At 43.0% G+C, this 24,880-nt stretch overlaps 1 protein-coding gene across 2 annotated transcripts in view; it reads left to right on the top strand.

The window, feature by feature from the left end:
• The first annotated feature begins 21,574 nt into the window (after positions 1-21,574).
• RASGRF2 (Ras protein specific guanine nucleotide releasing factor 2) overlaps positions 21,575-24,880 on the top strand; it is a 251,133-nt gene continuing 247,827 nt past the window's right edge. For both annotated transcript variants that reach the window (XM_032335831.1, XM_032335830.1), the window contains exon 1: positions 21,575-21,973. In XM_032335831.1, coding sequence (XP_032191722.1) covers positions 21,686-21,973 — 288 coding nt within the window. In that variant the 5' untranslated portion in view covers positions 21,575-21,685. The remainder of the gene's footprint in view (positions 21,974-24,880) is intronic.

Below are 24,880 nucleotides of genomic sequence, written 5' to 3'. Positions count from 1 at the left end.
GGGAAGCAGGTTCTCCGCTGAGCAGAGAGCCTGATGCAGAGCTTGATCTGGAATCATGACTTGAGCTGAAGGCAGAGACTTTAACCCGCTGAGCCACCCAGGTGCCCCGTTGCTGCGCTTTTTAAAACATGGGTATGAAATAGTGTTTCAGGTCCCTGTTGAAGTACCTTATGTCCTTGCTCACTCCCCACTAGTGTTGGCTTCTGTGGGCAACAGCTTCCTAGTCCATAAAACGGAATAGCCCTTACTTTGCTGTGAGCTTTATAGCACTCAGTAGGATGACTGACATACAGCTATAGCACTCAGTAGGATGACTGACATACAGTAGACACTCAAAGAAATGGACCTATTTCATGTCGACTGGAAAGAACACATGTTTTCTTCATTTACTTATATGGCCTAATACAGAATTTCATTTAACATTTTGGATTCTGGACACTCTTTCTTCCTATTTTTAATGTTTCCTAATGGTCACAGCTTTCAGGTTTCCTAGACAACATTTTCTTTTCTCAAGAGGTTCTTGACAACTGTATTGTAAAGAAAAGAAGTGACGATGTAACTTTGATGATTTACAATGACATATCTAGGTTGTGCAGTGGTCCGGTTTGCATAGAGAGAATAGCATGCAAGTTCCCAAATGACAGCTTATCTGTCACGGGGCTGCCCAGTGCCTGGGTTTTCCCACTCCTGACTTAGACTGGGAAGTGTAAGCATTCCCAGACCCCAAACTGTTACAGGCCTGGAGGGGAACAACGGTATACTTGGGCTGCTCTGCTAGAAAGTGAAAAAGGTGAGGACACTATGGACCTTCTTGGGAAGAAGTGATGAATGACAACAGATTAAAAGATCGATGCACACACGTTAATTTTCTGGAAGGTGCTGTTTCAGGCTGCTTTGGAAAGTATGAAAGAAGAAGAAAATCCTGTCCTTTGAGGAACTTAATCAAGATGGATACCAAGGATCCATTCATCCACGTGGATTAAACTGAAGCCAGAGTTACATATCAACCCGTACCTAAAGATCCTAGAGGTTGTGAATACAGTTGATGGATGGGGGTGCTGTTAGGGTGCTCCAGAGGTCAAAGAGAGAACTGTGGGCTGGAGGACTCAGCAAAGGCTTTCGGGAGCGGTCGGAATTGAACAGATGGCAGAGTCCAAACACCCAAAAGAGAGCAATGGCATGAGAGCAGTGATGCCAAGGAATGTTTGGGTAAAGATGTCAGAAGCTCGGTGAGAGGAAGCAGTGGGGTAGGCTGCTATAGAGCTGCTAGGAGCAGATGGCTTCGTCTGTGTAAGTTGGGGGACTGGTTTCCTCATCTTCCCGAGATTGTGAGTGCTGACCTGAGGATGTCTCAGCAATAGACTCCAAAAGGGAGTCTATTGGCTCATGGAGACAAGAGGGATGAGAGTGGATTTAGGAAGGTTCTGTTAGTCCTCCTCCCCCTCCCGTCCCTGCACCTTGAAAGGCAGGTAGGATGTAGTGGCAAGACTGTGGGCTCCTCCCACACTGTCGGGGCTTGCTTGGAACTCTTCTTGTTCTTAGCTGTGCCTCGGTTTCATTGTGCAACAAATGAGGATGGCAACAGCAGCACCCACGTGCCAGGGTTCTTGCGTGGAACTGCTCACAGCAATGCCTGGTGCATAGAGTGAGGACTGAATAAATGCTAGACAGCAGTCTTCTGTCTGCTTGGCTGACTGCCTCTGGCCCCAGCTACTGCTCTACAGAGGCTTCTGCTCTACAGAGGAGGCTATGGCTGCTGGCTCCATACCCCTTCTTCGTGACCCAGCCTTACAGCTATGAGGTGGGGACCCTGTAATTGACTGCCCCAGACTCATGATGGGACCCAAAGAGGAAGGAGCCTCTGGTGGGTCAAAATAGAGTGCTGGGTACAGAAGGAGTGGCTCACCACACGCACATCTGATCTCACAATCAAGTGCATGGAGGAGCAAAGACATATTCTATGTTTTGTGGTGAAGAAAGGAAATTACCAAAAATTGTAAAGGTTCATAGGAAAGTGACAGAGCCAGGAATCCACCCAGGCCTGTCACCCCAGATCCCTTTTCTATTTTGCTGTTACCAGTGAATTGCTAAAGACTATGTTACTGTAAAATGAAGACTGCCTTTTTTTTCCTCTGGAGATGTTTTCAGTAAGAATGTAGGTTGCGGGACACCTGGGTGGCTCAGTGGGTTAAGTGTCTGCCTTCGGCCCGGATCATGATCGTGGAGTCCTTGGATCAAGTCCCACCTTGGGCTCCCTGCTTCTCCCTCTGCCTGCTGCTCTCTCTGCTGCTTCTCCCTCTGCGTGTTCTCTCTCTCTTTCTCTGATAAATAAATTAATTAATTAATAAAGTCTTAAAAAAGAAAATGGCAGTTGCAGGGCACCTGGGTGGCACAGTTGGTTAAGCGTCTGACTCTTGGTTTCAGCTCAGGTCATGATCTCAGGGTACTTAGATCCAGCCCCGCATCAGGCTCCACGCTCAGTGTGGAGTCTGCTTGAGATTCTCTTTCCCTCTCCCTCTTCTCTTCCCACTCATGCTCTCTCTCTAAAACAAATACATAAATCTTAAAAAAAAAAAAAAAAGAGTGGAGGTTGCTTCATCTTCAACACAACAAACATTTACTGAGTACCTACTGCATGCAGAGTGCCAAGCACTGGCAGTGAGATCAAAGTACAGAAATGAGTGAAACCTGGCTCTTGTACATGCAAGTTTCCTAAATACAGTGGAGAAGACGGCATACCCAAATATATGTGGATACAGAGTAGACTGTAAAAAGGAAAATCGGTGGATCCAAAGTTTTTTCAATGGAGGTTGGAGAATTGAGGACAACTTGGGTTCTTTATTTTGATAAGGATATTAAAAAAAAAAAAACACCCTACTGGCAACATCCACTATCATTTTACATAAAAAGGATGCATTAATTCCTAAAGCAGGAAGGATGAATTTTTCAGAATAATAGGCCTTTAAATTTTAAAGAGTTGTATTACAAACTTACTACACTTTCCTTATTTTTCTCATTTCACAGAGGATCTGTGAAACTTTTTATAAACCAATGTTTTAAGAATCATGGTCTAAATGAATTCCGAAATGTTATTCCTGCCAGATGACATACGGCACATTTTGGTGTTTTTGAAATAAAACCTGCTATTGTTTTATTTCATTGCCCAACCTGGACCCCAGCAATTGCTCTCATGGGAATATTCCAGGGACCTGGACTTCAGTGGGCAGTGGCTCTTTGGATGAGCTTGGAATGGAGCCACTGGTAGAACTGGATATGGCCCAGGAGAGATTTGTCTGCTTCCTGTGGGACTGGGCCAAGGTTAACCAAAGTGCCTTTGAAAAAGGATTTTGAAAAATAATATTTTTCTTTTCTTTTTCAAAAAATTTATTTATTTATTTATTTGTCAGAGAGAAAAAGAGAGAGCATAAGCGGGAACAGCAGAGGAAAAAGGAGAAGCAGGCTCCTCACTGAGCGGGTCCCTATGTGGGACTCAATCCCAGGACCCTGGGGTCATGACCTAAGCTGAAGGCAGAAGCTTAGCCCACTGAGCCAACCAGGTGTCCCTGTTTTTCTTTTTCTTGACAGTTGTGACAGTCTAGAATGAAAAATGCTCAAGGGATAATGTTACTATGTCATGTAGCTAAATTAGTAATAAAATTCAAGGGGGTCTCAATCACTGGAAATCCAGAATTTCCCAGTGGTTCGACATCTATGTTCAACATGTCAATCCTAACCAGCAGAACTTTCTTTCCAAATACACTGAAGTCCATCCTTTGTCTCCCTGCATAAGTCGTTATTTTTCTACATCTTAATTTCAAGGCAATTTCCATATTTTTTTAAAAAGCATATTCCTTGCTGTTAAGACATGTCATATACTTTTAAAATTCCTGTGATCTTTCAAGTTTATATCTGCAGTAATCTGACAAGCTAGAATAACAAACAACACAGGAAATTAAACCAAGAGATCATAAGCTGAAATTCAGTTTTTTTAATTTAAAAAATGCCATCACCAAAGTCAGGGTGGAGGTTATCATCAGATTTGGGGCAATTTCTCCGTTTCCTTCAGATGCTATTAAAAAATAAAATTCAAAGTATCCCCAGGATATTTGGTCTTCCATTAAGGCAATCTATAATTCACTTTGCTTTTCTCTTTCACAATTACAGTGCTTGCCATTTGTGTTTGAGATGAAAATAACACAAACATAGATGTGCTGTAGGGCGGAAACCTGGTCTACTTACCAAGAGGAGCTAATTTTGTCATAAATAATGATGACAACAGTGGATCTCAGCAGCTATACCACCACATGAGTTACATAAATAAACTCATTGACAGTTAACTTCACACACTCATGGAAACAAAGGCCAATGAAAGTAATGAAAATGCCTTTGCAGCACAGTGTAAAAGCGCTCAGGCTTATCTTCTGAAGTTATTTCTTTTTACCAGCTCAGGTCATTTAGATTTCTGAGGTTTTCCTTCTAATGTTTCTGTGTCACATTGCCTTTTTTAAAATTAATTTGATTTTTACTTTTTAAAACCACCTTTTTGAGGTATGCTTGACATATCAAAGGCTGTGCATACTGAATATAACTTGACGAGTTTGGAGATAAGTACACATCCACACAACCATTACCATGTTCTATGTCATAAACCTTTCCATCACCTTCAAAACTTTCGTCTCCCTCTCTTAATTAGTTATTATCATTATCATCACTATTGGGTGATAAGAACACAACACACTCAAATTTTAAGTATGCAATATAGTATTATTAACCATAGAAACTATGATGTACAGTAGATCTCTAAAACTTATTAATTTTGTATAATTGAAACTTGTATCTTTTGACTCCTAGCCACCTGCTTCTCTCAGTCCCTGGCAACCACTCTTCTACTCTCCGCTTCTGTGAGTTTGAGTATTTTCATTTCCACATACAGGCGGCATCATTTAGCATTTGTTCAACTGTGTCTGGCTTATTTCACTTGGCATAACGTCCTCCAGATTCATCCATGTTGTTGCAAATGGCAAGATTTCCTTCTTTCTTAAGGCTGAATAATATTCCCTTGTGGGCATGTGCAACATTTTCTTTATCCATTTACCTGTTGATGGGCAAGTAGATTGCTTAGCTACTGTGAATAATGCTGCAGTGAACATGGGAATGAAAATATTTCTTTGAGATCCTGATTTCCTTTCTATAGCTATCCTGACATGTGATTGCTGGATGATATGGTGGTTCTATTTTTAGTTTTTTTTTTTTAAGATTTTATTTATTTATTTGACAGACAGAGAGAGATCACAAGTAGTCAGAGAGGCAGGCGGGGGGTGGGGGGAGAAGGCTCCCTGCTGAGCAGAGAGCCTGACGCGGGGCTCGATCCCAGGACCCTGAGATCATGACCTGAGCCAGAGACAGAGGCTTAACCCACTGAGCCACCCAGGCGCCCCCTATTTTAAGTCTTTTGAGGAACCGCCATACTGTTTTACATAGTGACGTGGGTCGTAGTAAAGTATTCAAAACATAGCCCCTAAAATCAGGAACAAGGCAAAGATGACCACTCTCCATCTTCTATTCAATATTTTACTTAAGTCTTCGTGAAGTTTGGATAGAAAGAAAAACAAATATCTCTACTCACAGGGAACAAGATTATCTTCAGAGAAACCCTATGGAATCTACAGGCAACTGCGAAAACCAAAAGTGAACTTAGAAATTTTTCAAGATACAGTTTTCACACCCATAATTCAGTTTAATTTCTATATATAGCAGCAAAAAAACTGAACATGTAATTCAAGAAAAATATATTTCAGCTTTTTTAAAACCCACAAAGTCGATATGAATAAATTTAAGAAAAAATTCTACACTGAAAACTACAAAATGCTGCTAAAAGTAATTTTTTTGTGTGTGATGGGTGCAACTACATATACCAAAATGGAATCATACAGTACATGCAATTTTGTAGCATCCTTTTCCTGACAATGAATACATTAAGGACATATTTTGACATTCTTAGTTATTATTTTCAAACTTTAAAAAAATTCTGGGGGTCCCTGGGTGGCTCAGTCAGTTAAGTCTCTGGCTCTTGATTTCAGCTCCAGCTGTGGTCTCAGGGTCATGGGATCAAGGTCCATGTTGGGCTCCGTGCTCAGCGGTGAGTCGACTCGATATTCTCTCCCCCCCTACCCCCGCTCTCTCAAATAAAGAAATAAATCCTTAAAAAATAAAAACAAAAAGCGAAAAAAACCTCCAGAACTTGTAAAATTTCAAGCAAAGATAACAAGAAACGCAACACTATCAATAAACCTTCATGTACCCATCACCCAGGTTCAATGCTTTCAGTTTATCTGCTACTCTCTTGCCTGTCACAGAGGTATTTTTCTTTTAATAGTTGCCATACAATATTCTTTTAGTTCTGAGTATATAATAGAGTGATTCAACAATTGTATACATTACGAAATGTTCACCATGATAAATATAGTTACCATCTGTCACCATACAAAATTATTATAATTTTATTGACTGTATTTCCTATGCTGTCCTTTTCATTGCATCTCTTATTTATTTTCGGCGAAACACACTGCCTTCTTAACAGAAATATCACAGACTTTTTCAACTGGGTCAAAATCTAGAGGTTGCAACTACATGGAGACCACAGCTTTATAGAATGAATGTGCATTTCAGGCCTAATTTCACATTTGATCCGAGACAAGGAAAGCAGAGCTGTAATGTGAACAAAATAGAACTATTGCATCTTAACAAGAGGAAATGAAACGTACTCCTATGCCAACTGCCAGGCAGTGTTCCTGGCTCCAGAGTACAGCCTGGGGCAAATGCCAGATGGTCCTTCCCAGGAAACTGAGCTTGTCCTCCACAGAGGAAATCCGAATGACTCTATCTCACGGGAAATGCTTCATTGTCCGTTCGCATGAACATTGTGAGAAATTAAAAAAAGAAAGGGTGGCCATGGCCGAAGATTGATCAAGGAATGGAAGCTGTTGAATGATGGAGGCTTTGGCTGATGGCTCGGCATTCTGTCTACGACCCGGGGTCGTGACCTCAGAATGGGATTATTATGAGGGGTGACAGAGCAGTAACAAGGAACAAAAGAATACATACTGTGTCCCTAATGTTGTGCTAAACATGTACACACATTAATACAACAATTTCAATTTCATGAGGTCCGTGTCATTATTGTTGTGATCACCTGCCATCCCTATTTACAAATGTGGGAATCAGTGGACACATTTCCACTGGATTCTGAGGGGCCAGCTCACAGAGTAGCCTAAAGTTTTGCTTTGGGTAAATGGCAGAACCACAGTTTGAACCCTGATCTATTTGACTTTGGAGTCTGAAACTGACATTATGCGTACCAGTGTCATGACAAACCCCAGCATTTATGTTAAATAATATTGCCTATGACGGGTGATCTTTTGACTGTTAGAGGAGTCTCCACTGTGCTTTGCCTTGTTCAGATAACGTTTGTGGGGGCGCTTCCCTGTCTTGGTTTTTGTTCCCTGGACCTTTACTGAGGTGTCTCATGGAGGCTTGTCTTCTTCTGTTCAAATTACATACGCTTTGGTCTCTGCTAACAACAGGATTATGTCTATCGATCATTTTTTTAAATAGCATCCATGGTGACATTTCTCCTCTGCTGAAAGAGCCTTGTAATTTTCACACTGCTATGGATAAGCCACAGCGAAGCTTGGGGGAAAAAAAAAAAAAACAACTAAAATAAGCCAAACTCTACAGATTCTAATATTATTTGGAAAATTGAATTCCTACATAAATTCTGAGAGATGATAGACAGGGTCAGATATATAATGTTGCTCAAGATAGGGCCTGGAATCTGCATGAAAGCTGTGAACATGGATTCATTCAAGCCACCTCTGCTCTCCCTTAAAACTTTCTCCAGGAAAATGCCTCCTGTGCAATGTCCAAAGTGCTCCAGAGTTTAAAAAAAAAAAAAAAAGGAATGTAAAAATATTAATTATAACCGACCTGCGTGGTGCACTTCGGTGCCAAGCTAGGTGTGAATGATCATTACCCTTTCAAGGAAGTCCAATTGTCCCGAGAGGTTGAGTAATTCCTTTGATCATAGCCAGCAAGTGACAGAGTTGTGGGACTTCAACTTTGAACCTTGAACATGAGTTGGGTTGATTTTGGTTTTTGTTTGTTTTGTTTCTTTTTTGGTTAGAATCCATGTGTCTAAAAGTGATCAAACACGGTCTCCCTGGGCCAGGCCCTTAGCAACACCTTACAGGGAAAATGGATCTATAAGTTACGATCGCTCTTCAGAAAGGTCACAGTCTGATTAGTAAGATTAAAAAAATAATAAATACATGAATGCTTTTTTTTTTTTTAAGATTGTACTTATTTATTTGAGAGAGAGATCACAAACACGGGGGAGTAGAGGGAGAAGACTACTCCTTGCAGAGCAGGAAGCCCAATGTGGGACTCGATCCCAGGACTCTGGGATCACAGCCTGAGCCGAAGGCAGATGCTTAACTGACTGAGCTACTAGGCACCTGAAAGTTTATAGAATACAGAAAAAGTTAAGTCATATTTCAAGAGGTGTTGCTTGGAATACAAAATTCGGTTGTCAAATACATTTTACTAATCCTAATCGCAGTAGGGTTTCAGAAGAAGCGGACGGAGTCTCAAGTTCAGGGCAGGAGCCTCAGGGGAGATGTGGGGTTTGGTTAACTCTACAAAAAAGACTGGGTTTTCCAGAATTGCCGGATTGTGAGGCTTTCGAGGTGAGAGCAGAGGCCAACCCCGGGGGGTTAAGGCAGGTGAGCACCAGAATTTAATATCGTCGGCTACCTCTTCTTCCCCCTCCCTCCCTCCCTGCAACTGTTCTTCCTTTTGATCCAGGGCTTTTGTGCTGCTGCATTTCACTTGTTAAGAAGGAATATGTGCGGGGCCCCTTGGTGGCTCAGTTGGTTAAGCATCTGACTCTTGATTTCGGCTCAGGTCACGATCTGGAGGTTGTTAGATCGAGTCCTGCATGGGTCTCCTGCTTAGCAGGCAGTCAGCTGGAGATTCTCTCTTCCTCTCCCTTTTCCCTTCCCCTGCTTGTGCTCTCTCGTGCTCTTTCTTTTTAAAATGAATAAATAAATCTTTTAAAAGCAAAGTGAAGGAATATGAACTCGTGAATTCATTCACACAAAGATGGGTACCCTTAGTAGGAGTATATGCATTTTTTTTTAAAGATTTTATTTATTTATTTGACAGAGAGAGATCACAAGTAGACAGAGAGGCAGGCGGAGAGAGAGAGAGAGAGAGGAGAGAGGAGGAAGCAGGCTCCCTCCTGAGCAGAGAGCCCGATGTGGAGCTCAATCCCAGGACCCTGGAATCATGACCTGGGCTGAAGGCAGAGGCTTTAACCCACTGAGCCACCCAGGTGCCCCAGGAGTATATGTATTTTCAACAAATGCACAGGGTCACGGTCATGATAAAGTAATGAGTCCCTGATAGTGGAATTTCTCTTGCTTAGCATCCTTCAGAGGCCGACCCTGCCCGTGGATTACTACCACTTCTGGATTTCATGTTGAATCAGTGAGTAGCACTCTTGTCTCCCACAGCATTGTCTGGCCCAGATGTCCATCCTTGGCCCCAAACAGGGCTGGATGAGGGAATGTGGTGGGAGCACCGAAGTCCATCTCTAGTGATGGAAAATCAACCCAGGGCACATGCTTTGCTAGTGGAGGTGAGTGATGTCGTTTTCAAATATATAGTATACAGAAATTGTTACTCTTGGTATGTTTTATCCAAACTTTCACCAAAGTCTGAACAAAAAATAATAATCCACATTTTAAAATTATCTTCCCCTACTACTTGAGAACTGAGAGTAGCAGTTACAGAGTCTCATTATATTTGCCTCAGGCAAGCATATGCTGCTCTATATGTGTTTTTGACTGACACATTTACTGCCTCAGACTATGACAATTTTACCATTTAAAATAAACTATGGAAATTTAACTGCGTAAGGATTTGATAATAAGCTCCGGCCATGGTAAGCCTTAGGTCATCTGGCGACTTGTCACTTCTATGCTCCTGTACTCGGATGGACTTGAACCTTGAATGGGCTTGAAAACAGCCCTTGGGAACAAAGAAGTCATGCAGAGGCCCCAGGGATAGGGATATCAAGCATCCCATTTGTGGGGCTTCTCAGGATTGAGGATTTACAGGGCTAAACCCAGGAGAGTCCTGAGCAAAATGGGACAAGAGGGTCACCCTTTGAAGACAGATTATAGGGCTGGGCCATGCCCTGAGTCTTGGAGCCAGTGTGCTGTGGTCCTCGCTAGCTGGGTGACATTAGCCTTTTGGCTGACAGAGGAGTGGGTATGGGTGAAATAACCCAACAGAAGGGACAGAGAGGACAAATAGGAAAAGACAGAGTGAGGGGCGTGAGCAGAGCAGCGGTTACAAGCAGCCTACGGTGGACCCTGGCAAGAGGGGAGAGACAACGAAGAGGAAGAAGATAAGCCCCTCTACTGTGTGGGCCCAGATGAGATGAATGGTTATGTACAGATCAAGAAGATGTGCTTCAAAGGCCTAGTGCAGGTGTTCTTAGCCCTAGCTGGCCTTAGACTTACGTGGGCAGTTTTGCAAATGCCCAGATCTGGACTGTACCCAGGCTAATTTGAATTACAGTTTCTGGAGGTGGATGTAGTCATTCTTTTTTTTTAAAGCTCCCAGGTGATCCTAATATGCAGGTAAGATTGAAAACCTTTGGCCCTGGACTCCATGCTGGGTGTAGGATCTACTTAAAAAACAAACAAACAAACAAACAAACAAAAAACAGAAATAAAATTGATTTTGATATACTGATTTTTTTTTTTCCAGCAATCTCTACATCTAGCATGGGGCTTGAACTCATGACCCTGAGATCAAGAGTCCCAGGCCCTCTGACTAAGTCAGTCAGGTGTCTCTGATACTAATACTAATACTAATACTGATCTTATATCCTACAACTTTGCTATATTCACACACAAGGTTTTATAACCTTTTCAGAAATTGGGATTTTCTACATAGACAATCATGTTATCTGTTAAAAAGGATAGTTTGATTTTTCCTTTCATATCAGTATGTCTTTAATTTCCTTTTCTTGCCTTTTGCCATGGCTAGGACCTCTAGAAAAAATGTTAGGTAAAAGTGGTGAAAATCCACTTTCTTGCTTGTTCCTGATCTTAAGAGGAAGGAATTTGGCTTTTTTACCAATATGACATTAGCTGTAGATTTTTAATAGATGCCCCTACTCAGGCTGAAGAAATCCCCAGCTATCCTTGTTTTGCGGAGAGATGGTTTTTTTTTGTTGTTGTTGCTGTTGTTATTGTTTTTAACCATGATTGAATGTTGAATTTTGACAGATTTTTTCTGATATTTATATGGTTTTTCTTTTTAAATTGTTCAATGTGGTGGAGAAGTAGTTGATTTTTAAAATGTTAAATGACCCATCTCCCCAAATTCTTGGCATGAACTCTACTTCATCATGATGTATTATCTGCCGTTTATCCCATGGCGTATTTTTTATCTAAAACATTGTATTTTTCATCTTGAAATTTGATTTGGGTCTATTTGTCTTCCATTTTCCTCCACATCATTCTCATGCTTTCTTCTACCTTCTTGAATATATGGGGTAGGTTTATAATAGCTGTTTTAATGTTGTGGTCTTCTAATTTTTGTCATTTATGTCATTTCTGGATCTGTTCTTACTGTTGGTGTATTTTCCTTCCGATGAGCCCCATTGGCCTGCTTCTCCACCATTTTTGTTGAGATGCCAGATACTGTGAATTTTACCTTTGGGCTCATTGTTTTTGTTTGCTGTATTCCTTTAATTATTTTTAAGTATTTTTTACTTTGTTCTGGAACCCAGTTAAGTAAACTGAAAATGTTTGCTCCATTAAGACTTGCTTTTAAGCTTCTTAGGTAGGCCCAGAACAGCTTTTAGTGTAGGTGAACATGGCCTACCCATTGGAGTGCTCTACTTCATCCCCCAAGCGTTAGACCTTTCCATTCTGATGTCTGAGAAGTGGTGTAAGCGCTGGGGAGTGTTCCCCCTGCTTCTTTCTAGGGGTAATTTTTTCTGGCCTTAGACATAGTGTCACATGCATGAGCTAGTCAGGACTCAGCTACATACTAGAGGGGAACCGTGTGCAGATTCTTTCTCTTTGAGCAACTGTCACCTCCCCAGCAATCTGTCCAGTATATTCTAGCCACTGCTTCTCTGAACTCTTGAGTCTTGTCTCTTCAAGTCAGTGAGAAGAATTTATAGGGTTCATTTCACTAGCTTCCTTCACTCAAGAATCACAGTCCTTTATTGTCGCTGGTTCTGTATCTGGAAACCATTGTTTTGTACATTTAAAAAAAATATTTAATTTATTTATTTATTTGACAGAGAGAGAGAGAAAGCAAGAACAGGAACATAAGCAGGGGGAGTGGGAGAGGGAGAGGGAGAAGCAGGCTCCCTGCTGAGCAGAGAGCCCCATGTGGGGCTCGATCCCAGCATCTTGGGATCATGACCTTAACTACTGAGTCACCCCCACGCTCCTGTTTTGTACACTTTGTCTTATTTTTTAGCTGTTTAAGGCAAGAAGTAGAGGTTCTGTTTTTGTTCTTGAGAAGTTATTTGACAGTTGCTCACAGATGAGGAAGAGTTAATGTTGTTGGGATTTTTACAAAGTAAACTTTTTTTTTTTTTTTTTTTTGGTGGAGGGAAGGAACTTTAACCCTCATGTCGGAGAGACTGTAGGGAAGCTGTACCAGGCTCTGCAGGCCCTGGCTGTGGCTTGGAGTATTGGAGTATTGGAGTAGGTCCTACCTACTTGAGGTTGTGCTATTTGACACCCAAGAACACGGACAGTTTGTGTTGACTCTATGTCCCATTAGAGTCTTAAAGCAAGGCTTTGGGGTAGGTCATGTGTTTTCTACTAATGAGAGCAAATCTTCCTTCTGCAAAATCATCCAGAGAGGAGATTGATGCAATGACAAGAAATGACAACTGGAGAGGAAATGCTTGGATTGAAGGGGAAAAGAAAGTCTTTCTGAAGCAGGGAACTCCTGAGTTATCCCCATGTTAACACGTGTGTTCTCTGTTTTCTCCACACAGTTCTCTTTTGTTTTCAAGGAAATTAAAGAAAGAAGTTATACTATGCTTACAATGGGTTGGGAGAAGTGGGTGGTGCTACCCCCTGCCAATCTCCATTCCCACTGGCCAGCATTGCAAGAAGGAGATTGATTCTAGCTTCAAGGGGATAGCAGACAAAGGCCCCTGTGCTGGCAAGCCAGCGAGGAGACTGGAAGGGGACACCATGTGCAGACCTCTTTGTCAACACTCAGAGTGGCCTCCTGGCAGTAATAAGGAAACATTTTGAGATGGCGAAGTTTCTACAGTTAACAGATTGGGGCATGGAAGCATGATAGGTATTTTAAATATTAATGGGCCTTTTCTTATTTACCCTCTCTGACTAGATATACTCACACATAGACATCCCCACTCCCTGCCGCCACATGCACAAGTACTGTTAAATAAACTGACCCAGGTACCATTGGGACTGCACAGGAATATCACTTAGGTTGACTGAAGTTAAAATGCCTTCCCCAATACACAAAATGCACACACGCACACACACACACACACACACACACACACGCGTGCACAGACACTCAGATATGCAAGCCAAAGGTTTTCTTTCTTTCTTTCTTTCTTATTTTATTTCTTTCCTAATTTTACTTAAGAGAGAGAGTGTTTGCATATGCATGCATGAGTGTGAGAGTTGGGGGTGGTGTTGGGGAGTGGGGAAGGGCAGAGGGAGAGAATCTCAAGGGGACTCCCTGCTAAGTGCAGATCCTGTTGTAGACTTGATCTCACGACTCTGAGATCATGACCTGAGCTGAAATCAATAGTCAGATGCTTAACTGACTGAGCTACCTAGGAACCCCCTAAACTATCATTGAATAACCAGGAAATTAATCAAAATATATCATTTACTATTTGTTGTGAACTGGATGCTTGTGTCCCCCCAGAATTCAAGTGTTGAAATCTAAATCCCAATGTGATGGTATTTGGATATGGGGCCTTTGGGAGATAATTGGGTTGTGGGTATGGAGCTCTCATGAATAGGATTTGTGTCCTAATAAGGTGATAAATGGACCAGAGCCCATTCTTTTCCCCTCTCTCTCTCTGCCATGTGAGGATACAAAAACTCAGTCATCTGTAATTGGGAAGAGGACTCTCATAACCTTGCTGGCACCATGATATTGGACTTCTAGCCTCTACAACTGTAAGAAATAAATTTTTGTTTTTCATAAACCACCCAGTTTATGGTATTTTGCTATAGCAATCTGACCTAAGACACTTGTGTCAAAAAAAATATATATATGAAATGCTTAGAGATAAATTAGGTAAGAGTTGTGCAAGACCCATACACTGAAAGCTACAAAACACTGCTGATAGAAATTAAAGAAGACCTAAACAAATGGAGAGATATACCATGTTCATGGATCAGAGGATACTCAATATTGTTAAGATAATAGTTCATCCCAAATTGACCTATAGATTCAACACAATCCCCATGTAATTCCAGCAAGACTTTTTTTTTTGTAGAAATATATAAGGTGAATCTAAAATTTATATAGAATTGCAAAAGATCTATAATAGCCAAACAATTTTGAGAATAAAGAACCAAAGTGAAAATCATAAATGACTTGATTTTAAATTTTTAGAAAGTTAAAATAATCAAGACAGTGTGCTATTGGTGTAAAGACCTACATCAATGTAAATTTGTATATATATATATAAAGATACACATCAAAGGAACAGAATAGAGTCCAGAAACAGACTCACATATCTATAGCTAATTGATTTTTAACAAGGATGCCAAGGCAATTCCACAGAAAAAGAATAATCTTTTTAACAAATGGTGCTAGAACATTTGTATAGCCATGTGCAAAAATATGAACTGCAACCCAGTACCCTACACCACTGGATTATAGGGCTAAAGGTAAGAGCTGATACCTGAAGAATCCTAAAAGAAAACTTAATGTCCTTGGGTTAATCCAAAAGACAACCCAATCAACATAAAATGGGTAAACAAATGTGGTATATTCATACAGTGCTGTTATTAAAATACTATTTAGTTGGGGCACCTGGGTGGCTCAGTAGGTTAAGCCTCTGCCTTCAGCTCAGGTCGTGATCTCAGGGTCTTGGGATTGAGCCCCACACTGGGCTCTCTGCTCAGCAGGGAGCATGCTCCCCCCCCCCCCCCACTCTGCTTGCTGCTCTGCCTACTTGTGATCTCTCTCTGTCAAATAAATAAATAAAATCTTATTAAAATAAAATACTATTTAGCATTGAAAAGGAACAAACTATTGATCCTCATCAAAATAGATGAATCTCAAAATCATTATGCTGAGTGAAAGATGCCATTCACAAGGAGCACAAACAGTATCAGTCCATTTAAAGATTTGATTTATTTATTTGTCAGAGAGAGAGATCACAAGCAGAGGGAGTTGTAGGCAGAGGGAGAAGCAGGCTCAGTCCCAGGACCTTGGGATCATGATCTGAGCCGAAGGCAGATGATTAACCAACTGAGCCAGCCAGGTGTCCCTATATCAGTCCATTTATATAAGCTTTTAGGAAATGCAAACTGACTCACAGTCACTAAGTGGACCAGCATTCTCATGGGTGTGGAGGGCAAGGAGAGGTAGGAGGAAAAGGATTTCAAACAGGAATGAGGTAGAAATGTTTGCTGCCTTGGCTGTGGCCATAGTTTCATGGGGATACAAATACATCAAAACTTATCAAATAGTGTTCTTTAAATTTGTGCAGTTAATTGTACATCAATTACACCACAATAAGCCTGTTTTTAAAGAGTACAAAGAACAGTCTGTAGTACAGTGCAGTTTAAATCCGTGGAGAAGCGTACCCGGCAGGGCCATTAACACTAGATGTTGTAACAAGAAACCCGGTGTCTCAGTGGCTTAACAACACAAAAGTTCCTGTTTTGCTTATGTTACAATGTCACCTGGATCCTACAGCGCCTGACAGCTCTCAGGCAGCCACCGACTCCAGGACCTTGTTTCCTTCTGTGTGGTAGCCCTGCTGACGTCAAGATGTGGTCTTTCTTCTTCTTCTTCTTCTTTTTTTTTTTTTTTTTAAAGATTTATTTATTTATTTGACAGGCAGAGATCACAAGTAGGCAGAGAGGCAGGCAGAGAGAGAGAGGAGAAAGCAGGCTCCCTGCTGAGCAGAGAGCCTGATGCAGGACTCGATCCCAGGACCCTGAGATCATGACCTGAGCCGAAGGCAGCGGCTTAACCCACTGAGCCACCCAGGCGCCCTGTGGTCTTTCTTCTTACCGAGGATAAGAAGAAAGAGCAGAGATGATCATGACCAGACCTACAAGGAGAGGCCCATCACATGTGCCCACATCCCTGAGGCCAAAATCCAGTTACGTAGCCGGCAAACAGAGTCTTCTCCATGCTAGGAAGAAGGAGTAGTGTTTTCATCTACACATCTTGCCAGTTTCTGCTGGAAGAAAAAGAAATGTCAGAGTAGTTGTGCACACAATAATGGCTATTACAAAAGAATATCGAGTTTCTGAGCCAAAATACTTGTATTCAGATCCCTTCAGTTTTTTCCCAGAATAAAAGGGAATTTGCTTTATATTTCTGAACTGTTTTAAAGCACCTATTCCAGGAGTTCTCATAAAGGAATGATTCCTTCCTTGCTTTCTGATTTTATTTATTTATTTGACAGGGAGATAGAACAAGTAGGCAGAGCAGCAGGCAGAGGGAGAGGGAGAAGCAGACTCCCTGCTGAGCAAGGAACCCGATGTGTCAGGACTCCAGTATCATGGCCTGAGCTGAAGGCAGACACTTAACCGACTGAGCTGTCCAGGCATCCCAAGAAACAGTTTTTGCACCTAGAGAGAATCCAAGTCTCCCACCTCCTAGGAGACAGAAAATCGGTACTGTAAGGACCTATTTTAGCCAGAGCACTTCCATCCAAGTTAAACAATAACCTTGTTGTTTAACCCTTAAACTGTCCCTGCCCCCCTTCCCCAGGCGACTTACTTAAAAACAAGTCCAGGAAACCAGTCCCAGGTAACAAAGCCCAAATACAAGGGTGGGTCAGGCCAGGTGGAGACATCCGATCAGTGGGGGGGCACATACTGTCTCCCTAGTTACCAAGGAGTATGGGCCCCGTGCCTTGGGACACCTTTTGGGTGCCAATTCTGACCAAGGTGATAGGCTGGTTCAAATATCTACTATAGGGTAAATTATAATTCAATTGGTCACTTATGTATGACCTAATATGACTGTGCAGCTTTCTCTGTGTGTTACAATCTCATTGGCCACCTGTGCGTGGCCAGGCCCAACCACATGGCCTTTGCCCTTAAAAGTTAGTTTGTGAAACAGAGAAGGGTTGCCCTCTCTGTAAGAGGCGTGGCCCTGTCTGGTGTGTTTGATGGTCAGTTTGATTCTTGATGCTTGGCGCGAAATAAAAAACTTTGCTTGACCTTCCCTTTGTATCAGTCTCGCTCCTTTAATCACGGACCCATTACTGAGGGACCTAACAGGTATAGAGTTCTCAAATCCCTCCCACAGCCTGCCCCACTCTTTCTCTACTTCTGCCCGCAAAGTAAGCAGCTTGAGCCCTCCGCCATCCACACCCGCAATGACAGCACAGTGAGCAGGATGTTGGAGCCACCAAGAAATGTGCTCAGGGTCTTTTGTGTGGTACAGCCTGATAAAGGGATTCCTTGCCTAAGCAGCCAGTTAGCCTCACCGTATGACCATTTGGACAGGCAGTGGCAGTGAGAAGATGTGGATTCAGGGGCGTATAGTTGTGTGAACCTGACAAGGTCATTCTATCTGTCCTCAAATACTGTCTTCACTTAGCTTCTGGGACAGCCCACTCTCCAGGTCCTACCTACCTCCCTGCTGTTTGTTCACTTTTTAATCTGCCGCCCTCCTCCTCTTCTTAAGCTCTGAATGGGTAGTTTGCTTGCAAGACCCTCTCCTGGAGTATCATCTCATGTATGATCCCAGAGATTTTGAAAAGGTTTGGAATATGTCCTACATTTGTAGCATCAGCTCCCCAGGGCCTCCCACCTTAATAATTTTGGACACTCAGATACAATTTCTTCTCCCTCCCTCCCTCCCTTTTTTGTCAAATTATGTGGATAACTTCTCCCTCTACAAGTAGTCATTAGGTTCCAGTTATGGTCATTCATTGCTATTTTTTTTTTTCTCTTAACTTGTCTAGAAAAAGGCAAAAAAGACCCTTTCCCTGTTTGCAGTGAGAAATCCTTGGTTGCCCTTGAGAATCAACTGAAACTGACCCTTTCCGGAAAGAGTCTGTGAAATGCAGGAGGAAAAAACAATGAATTCACAGAAGAGCTTGCTCCCACCCACTTGGAACATAGCCCCTTCAGACAACCTGTTTGATCAGCTGGGGGAAAAGCACCCTCATTTACATAACCCTCTGGCCCTTTGTGTTTCGAGATGGCACCAGTCCAGGGAAGCAGTTTCCATATGAGTGAAGGAGGATAAAGGCCCACCAGTGCCCATGACACCCCACAGGATATGGCTACTCCCGATTGTCCAGGAATTTCTGGTTGTTTCTGTACAGTCCTGCAAAATTGCAGATGTGTGTGCCCTTTAACAGTTCAGTGAGCAAATACTACATTAGTTTAGGAAATAGTTATGAATCACTTGTGTGCCAAGTGCATATAAGCTCTCTTACTGGGTGCTTCAGGGATTAGTGCTACAGCCCCGTCTTGGAGAAGCAGACAGTCATGTAAGAACTCCTAAACATTGAATCACATTCCTAATAGACTGGGCACACCAGGAACCGAGGCACTGTCTTTTCTCTGTCTTCTGTATCGTTTAAGTATCATGTTGAGGATATGAACAGGGGATCAAATCCATAGTTCTCCCAGTGAATTTCCATAATTAAAACCAACAATTTTACCAGCCAAATTTCAGAGGAAGCCGGAGCTCCCTTCTGTCACTGTCAGGGGCCATATGACAGCCACAACATCTTACATGGTAGGAAGTGATGACAGACAGGCTGAGAAGAATAAAGAATGCTTCGTGTGGTTCAAATCAAAAGGACATTTGAGTAGAGAGAAAGGACAGATCAGCACTGAAATTAGCCTCCACACCAGAGATGTTGCTTATTAGGGAAATAATGTTTCACATCTGAAAAAAACCCAACAACAAAAACCACACAAGTGGCTAGAAGGTTTGAGTACTCATCACAAAATTGCTTTTGAACTGAATTCACACCCTTAATGGTTTCCGTTAGAAAATGGAGCTCATCAAATACACAGGTGTCTATTCACTTACAGTTCTCAGAGCTGGGACTGGACCACAGAGGAGGAAATAAAAGGCCTCCTGAGGCAGTTGCCATCTCCTCCACATTTAGAATCCGGTTCCAAACCTTGTCCACATTTCCTTACTTCTCTGTACTTGTATCTGCTCTAGATAACAACGCAGGCTCCCAGCTGGGTTACACCCAAGTTAGCAGAGCACTGGCCCGAAGACATTTAAAAATGTGTAAAGAGGAATGACCACTGTTCTCCCACACTATAATTTCAAATGGCCATTCCTGTATTGTATAGTTTTTAATAGTGAAAGTGTTTTATTTTTGTTTTTGTTTTTGGGTGAGATGGAAAAACACTCAGCTGCTCAGTGAGGCAGAGATAAAATATTCTGTAGAAACAGCACTGATGGAATAGGCAGAGCCCCTGGGCCGTCAGTTTGTGAACACACGACTTGTGGCAAAAGACAGGTGTATTTTTGCAGATTTGAGGCCCAGAAAAGGATTTTATTTTATTTTAAAAATTTGATAATAAACACTTCATGGCAAACCAGTTTTATGATAAATGACTGAAGGGAATGAAAAGTCTATACAGTAGAGTCAAATCCTGGTGCTCCCCTGGGAGTTTTACTAATTTTCTCTTGCTGCTCCCTGGCACGTTTTTCTTTTCCTCTTACATTTTAAAACAGGGGTCTCGGTTTTCTGGTCATGCTTGTGAGATTTGTTAATCAAATGATTCAAGTCCTACCTGGGGTATCTAGGGAATCTAGGACAGCGTGGCCTCTGGGGACACTCTTGTCAGGGGCAGCGAGTCTCCCTTGTTTGGGTATTTTTTTCTGGTTGAAAACTCTATGCTTAACATTTAGTTTCTTTCATCTTAATCCAGAGAAATCTTGGTGATTGAGAGGCAACCACCACCAGGATCTGGGAACAGGAGGTTGCACTCATTCACCTTCTGCCCTGGTTTAAGTACAACAGTGCAAGTACAAGTGGGAAAACCAAGGTTGTCTGGGATGCAAAATCATCCTGTGATGACTCCTATGGCTGTGGAAATGTACTGATGGGGGAGTGTGAGAGTGTGGATGTGGCAGGTGAGTTGTGAGTTCGTGTGAATGAGTTTGTGAAGGTGTATGAATTTGCATGAATGTGCGTTTGTAAATGCTTGTGTGTAAGTATGTGCATGTTTGTGTAAGTTTTTTTGAGTGAATGAGTTTGCTTCTGTATGTTTCTTGTATGTTTGCCTATGATTTTTAAAATCTGTGTCAGTGTGTGTATTACTGTGAATTTAAGAGCATAAATGTGTATGTGTGAGTATATTTATATGTAATTGGCTTGAGTGTGTATGTTAAGTGTACATGTATGTGTCTAGTGTGAGTGAGTTTGGGTATGTGTTTGCGTGCATGTTTTGTGTCTGTTAATGTGTGTGTCTGGGTGAGCATGTAAGTGTGTGCACGTGCCTGTGTAATGTGCAAATGTATATGGCTTTGCATTTTTGTGTGAAGCACACATTGTGGTTGTATTTGCATATATGAGTGCAAATCTTGTGTGTGTAAGTATTGTGTGTGTTTGTAGTGAGTGTGACTGAATTTGTGACTATTTGTGTGTATGTGTATTCTTGTTTGCATGAGTGTGAACGTCGTGTGAGAACTGTGGAAGTGCGAGCACTGTGTTGCGACTGTGCATGCTGTGCCAGTGTGCATCTGTGTGCATGCGAGTGTATATATTGGTCTGTGCGTGCGGGCGCGCGTGTGAGCGGGTGAGCGCTGCCGCCGCGCGCCCGCACCGCCCGGCTTTCCGCCCCACCGCGGCGCGGGAGCAGAGGCGGCAGCCGGCCCGGCTGGCGGGCGAGGGTGGACGCGCGCGCCGGGGTGAGCGGCGCCGCCGTCACCGCCGCCGCGCCGACTTTGCCCTTTAAATCGGTCTCCAAGCCGATTACAGCTGATCTCCCACGTGACGTTTTACCTTCTGTCTCCCGGAGCGAATTGCCCGAGGACAGTCCTCCGCGGGCTGCCGCGCGTCGCGCCGCCCCAGCCCGCCGCGGGGCTCCGGCTCCCGCAACTTTGGGCGAAGCGGCGGCGGGCCGGGGCGCCCTCTCGGGGCCACTTTTCCACGCGGGCGTCGGGGGCTCCCGGGGCTCCGCTCGGCCAGGAGGGCGGCGGTCGCGGCCGAGAACGTGCCCTGGCCGCAGCCAAGCGCCCCCTCGGACCCTCGCGGCGCCGCGCCCCGAAGGCCGGCGGGGTGCCCTGCGCCCTGCGTCAGACAAGGGGGCGCCCTTCGCCCGGACCGGACCGCAGCGGGCGGGCCCCGGGGCGAGCCGGCCTGGAGATGGCTGCGAGGCACGGGTGAGCACCCCGCGCCCTCACCATGCAGAAGAGCGTGCGCTACAACGAGGGGCACGCCCTGTACCTGGCCTTCCTGGCCCGCAAGGAGGGCACCAAACGCGGCTTCCTGAGCAAGAAGGCAGCCGACGCGAGTCGCTGGCACGAAAAGTGGTTCGCTCTCTACCAGAATGTGCTCTTCTATTTCGAGGGCGAGCAGAGCGGCCGCCCGGCGGGCATGTACCTCCTGGAGGGCTGCAGCTGCGAGCGGACGCCCGCGCCGCCCAGGGCCGGGGTCGGGCCGGGCGCCGCCCGGGACGCGCTGGACAAGCAGGTAGCACGCGCCCTCCCTTCTCGGTCTCCCTCCCTGCGGCCGCGGCACTCCCTCTCCTTCCAGCCCTCGAGGTCTAGGGCTTGACCGAACGCGGGAACCGTGCTCCGAGATCCAAGGTCCCCCTGCGGTGTCAGGGGCAGGCCATCTCCACGCGCCACCCCGTCTCCATCCCCGACCCCCCACCTCCGTGTAATCGGAACGGAGGCTCCGCTTTATTGCGTTTGCGCCCCTGAAAGCGGTCGGGTCTTTTCAGTTTCATTGTTAACCATCCATTTCTTCTCTAGACCTAGTTCGGAAGAATTTAGTGTGGTGACGTGTGTTGACACCTGTTGGGTTTAGACTGGCACGACGGAACTAACTTATTTGGAAAAGTTTGGTTTCTCCCTCACCCGGCTGGTGCGTGTGGGGGTTTTTTGTTTTGTTTTGTTTTGTTTTTTGGAGGGTTTTTTTTGCTTGCGCATGTTTGATCGCTGGTTGTGCAAGGAACAAGCGGGGGCTCCCAGGAAGGACAGGCACTTTCTTTTGGCGATTTTCATGTTTTGTGGTTTATGTCGGTTTACCTTGCTCACATTTGACCTGCTGGGTCTAATTATGGAGGTAAATGTGTATCCATTTCCCTCAGGATTAGTATTTGGTAGCCACATTCCTGTTATGTTTAAACCTGTGGGCATTTTTAGAGAACGCTTCTCTGTACTTTTAAATGAATGCTTCAAAACCAAATGTGACCTTTTTATCCTGGGTCATAATTTTGTTAGTTTTGCTGTGTATGCGTTCGGGGAGGAAAAAACAAACGCTCCAGATTTAGTAACTCCTGCCTCCTCCCCATTCCTGCAAATGCAAAATTTGTATTTTTTTTTTTCCAATCACCGTTCGGCTAATAAAGTTAGAGCAGACTAATTTTATGCTCCCAAATGTTCTCACTTCGCTTCTACATCTCCAGCTCGAAAAAAAGAGGCTGATTGTCTTTGCTGTTGAGTAAAAATGTTTCGCAGCTGAATTTCCCCTGCAGTTCAGACCAAACAGCTTCTGCAAAAACCTGGCTGTGGGAGGCGCTAGCGATGGAATGATGAATAAGATGCCTACATAACCCCTAGGGCTCATAAAACAGTGTGTAAAATTAAGAGGGAGTTCAAACTAGATCAACCAGAAATTTTTTTTCCCACTTTGGTTTCACTATAAATCATTAACAGATTGAACTGATTAAACTTGTTATATTGCACATGAATCTGATATTTAAAAAATACACCCTTTGGTTTTTGATGGCATGTTGCGGGTTATTTGAAAAGCTAATTTTCAGTTTTGTAGCTACAGATACTGGAAATAGAAGTTTAAATTTCAAGTCATGCATTTTAGAATTTAAGTGCATGAAAAGGGTGTTGAGGAAGCAGATTTTCAGTATCTACTTTTTTTTCTCTCTCTTGGTGAGATTTTTTTTTTTAAAGGTATGTGTTCCAAGGCCCCCCCAGAAGCCAAAACCCAATAAGTTCTTAAGTGTTATTATATGTAAAAGCAAATAGGTACTTTAAATTACCCTGAATACGTATCATTGACTTAATTTCAAATTATTTTTTCTCCTTGTATTTATACTGATATCAGGAAATAAACACTTTCTTCTTTCTTTCTTTGTTTCTTTCTTTTTCTTCCTTCCTTCCTTCCTTTTTCTTTCTTTTTGAGCTGGGGGTGTGAAGATGTTATTTGCTGCAACTTATCTGGCTGTCTGACTAGTTCACATATGAAAACCAGCATTTTTCTACTTGGATATTATCTGGACTCTCCTCTTCAGGACAGTTTTCTCTACACCACAGTTTAATACATAAACGTAACCTCCAAATAGTATGACTTTAATACCACTTTCTAATGGAAGTCCTGAACAGGTCATCCTAGGGAAAAAAATTCTGTTTGCCATACAAGTCATGAGTATCTCTCACTCCTTCAGTACATCTTTAAGAGGATAGAAATTGGAACCCTTGGTGCCTGTAGAAAAACTGAGAAGTAAAGAACAAGCATTTCAAAATGGATTAGGAATTGGATTGGGACATCTGTCAGATTTTTGTCTTCGGTTAGGTTTGCTTCTGTGACTTAGGTTACCTTAGCAGATGGATGCTTCTCTCTAGCAGGGTCTGTCTGGGTGTGTCTGAAGAATTAAGGAGAAACTGCAAAGATAAGAAACAAGAAGAAACTTCTACCTTAAGCCTGCAGTTTCTGCTGTTGGTTCCCTTTCAGTTCATTTGTGTTCCTATGCGCTCACATTTTCTCAAGCACCTAGACTTGAAGCTGGCAAAGTTGAGACCCTGAGCGGGGTCCGTTTTAAGCTCTGTTTCTCCAAATGTGCTCCTGGAGCTTTCTGAGTAAATATCTCCATCAACCCCATAAATGCAGTTGAAGGTTAGGGCTTGAAAGAGGATTTAGCGAGGCAGAGTGGGTTTCTGCCACCATGTTGCCTTGACTTACTCCCATCTCTTAACAATTCCTCTGTTTTTTTTTTTTTTTTTTTTTTTCTGTGAATGAAACCCATTTCTTAATATTTAAAATTAAGAGTTTGGCTGAGAAGATTTCAAGTTGTCTTCCAATAATGACATCTCTTGTTTCTAATGTTGTAACAGCAGTGTGAGCTTTTGCTGTGTAGAGGATGTGACAGACCATTTCACAAGATTTAAAGTTTACCGGTCTCTGCGATAAATACTAAATCTGAGAAGCTGAAGACAAGCAGGTGATCAAAGCGGACATTCTAATAAATCAGTTAAGTTAGCAGATTTGCACACCAATAGGAATATCATTGCTACAGGAGACTTTCTTATTTACCCTGGAATGTGATGTAATGCTGTTGACAGTTGCTTATAGTTAATGTAATTTTTGCTATAAAATGTTTCCAATCATTCTTAATGATGCTACTTATCCTTCAAATAA

The sequence above is a fragment of the Mustela erminea genome, chromosome 3 (genome assembly GCF_009829155.1).
Source record: "Mustela erminea isolate mMusErm1 chromosome 3, mMusErm1.Pri, whole genome shotgun sequence".
Taxonomy (NCBI): Eukaryota; Metazoa; Chordata; class Mammalia; order Carnivora; family Mustelidae; genus Mustela; species Mustela erminea.
Note: the sequence above shows the minus strand (reverse complement) of the source record. Positions and strands in the feature narration are given on the sequence as shown.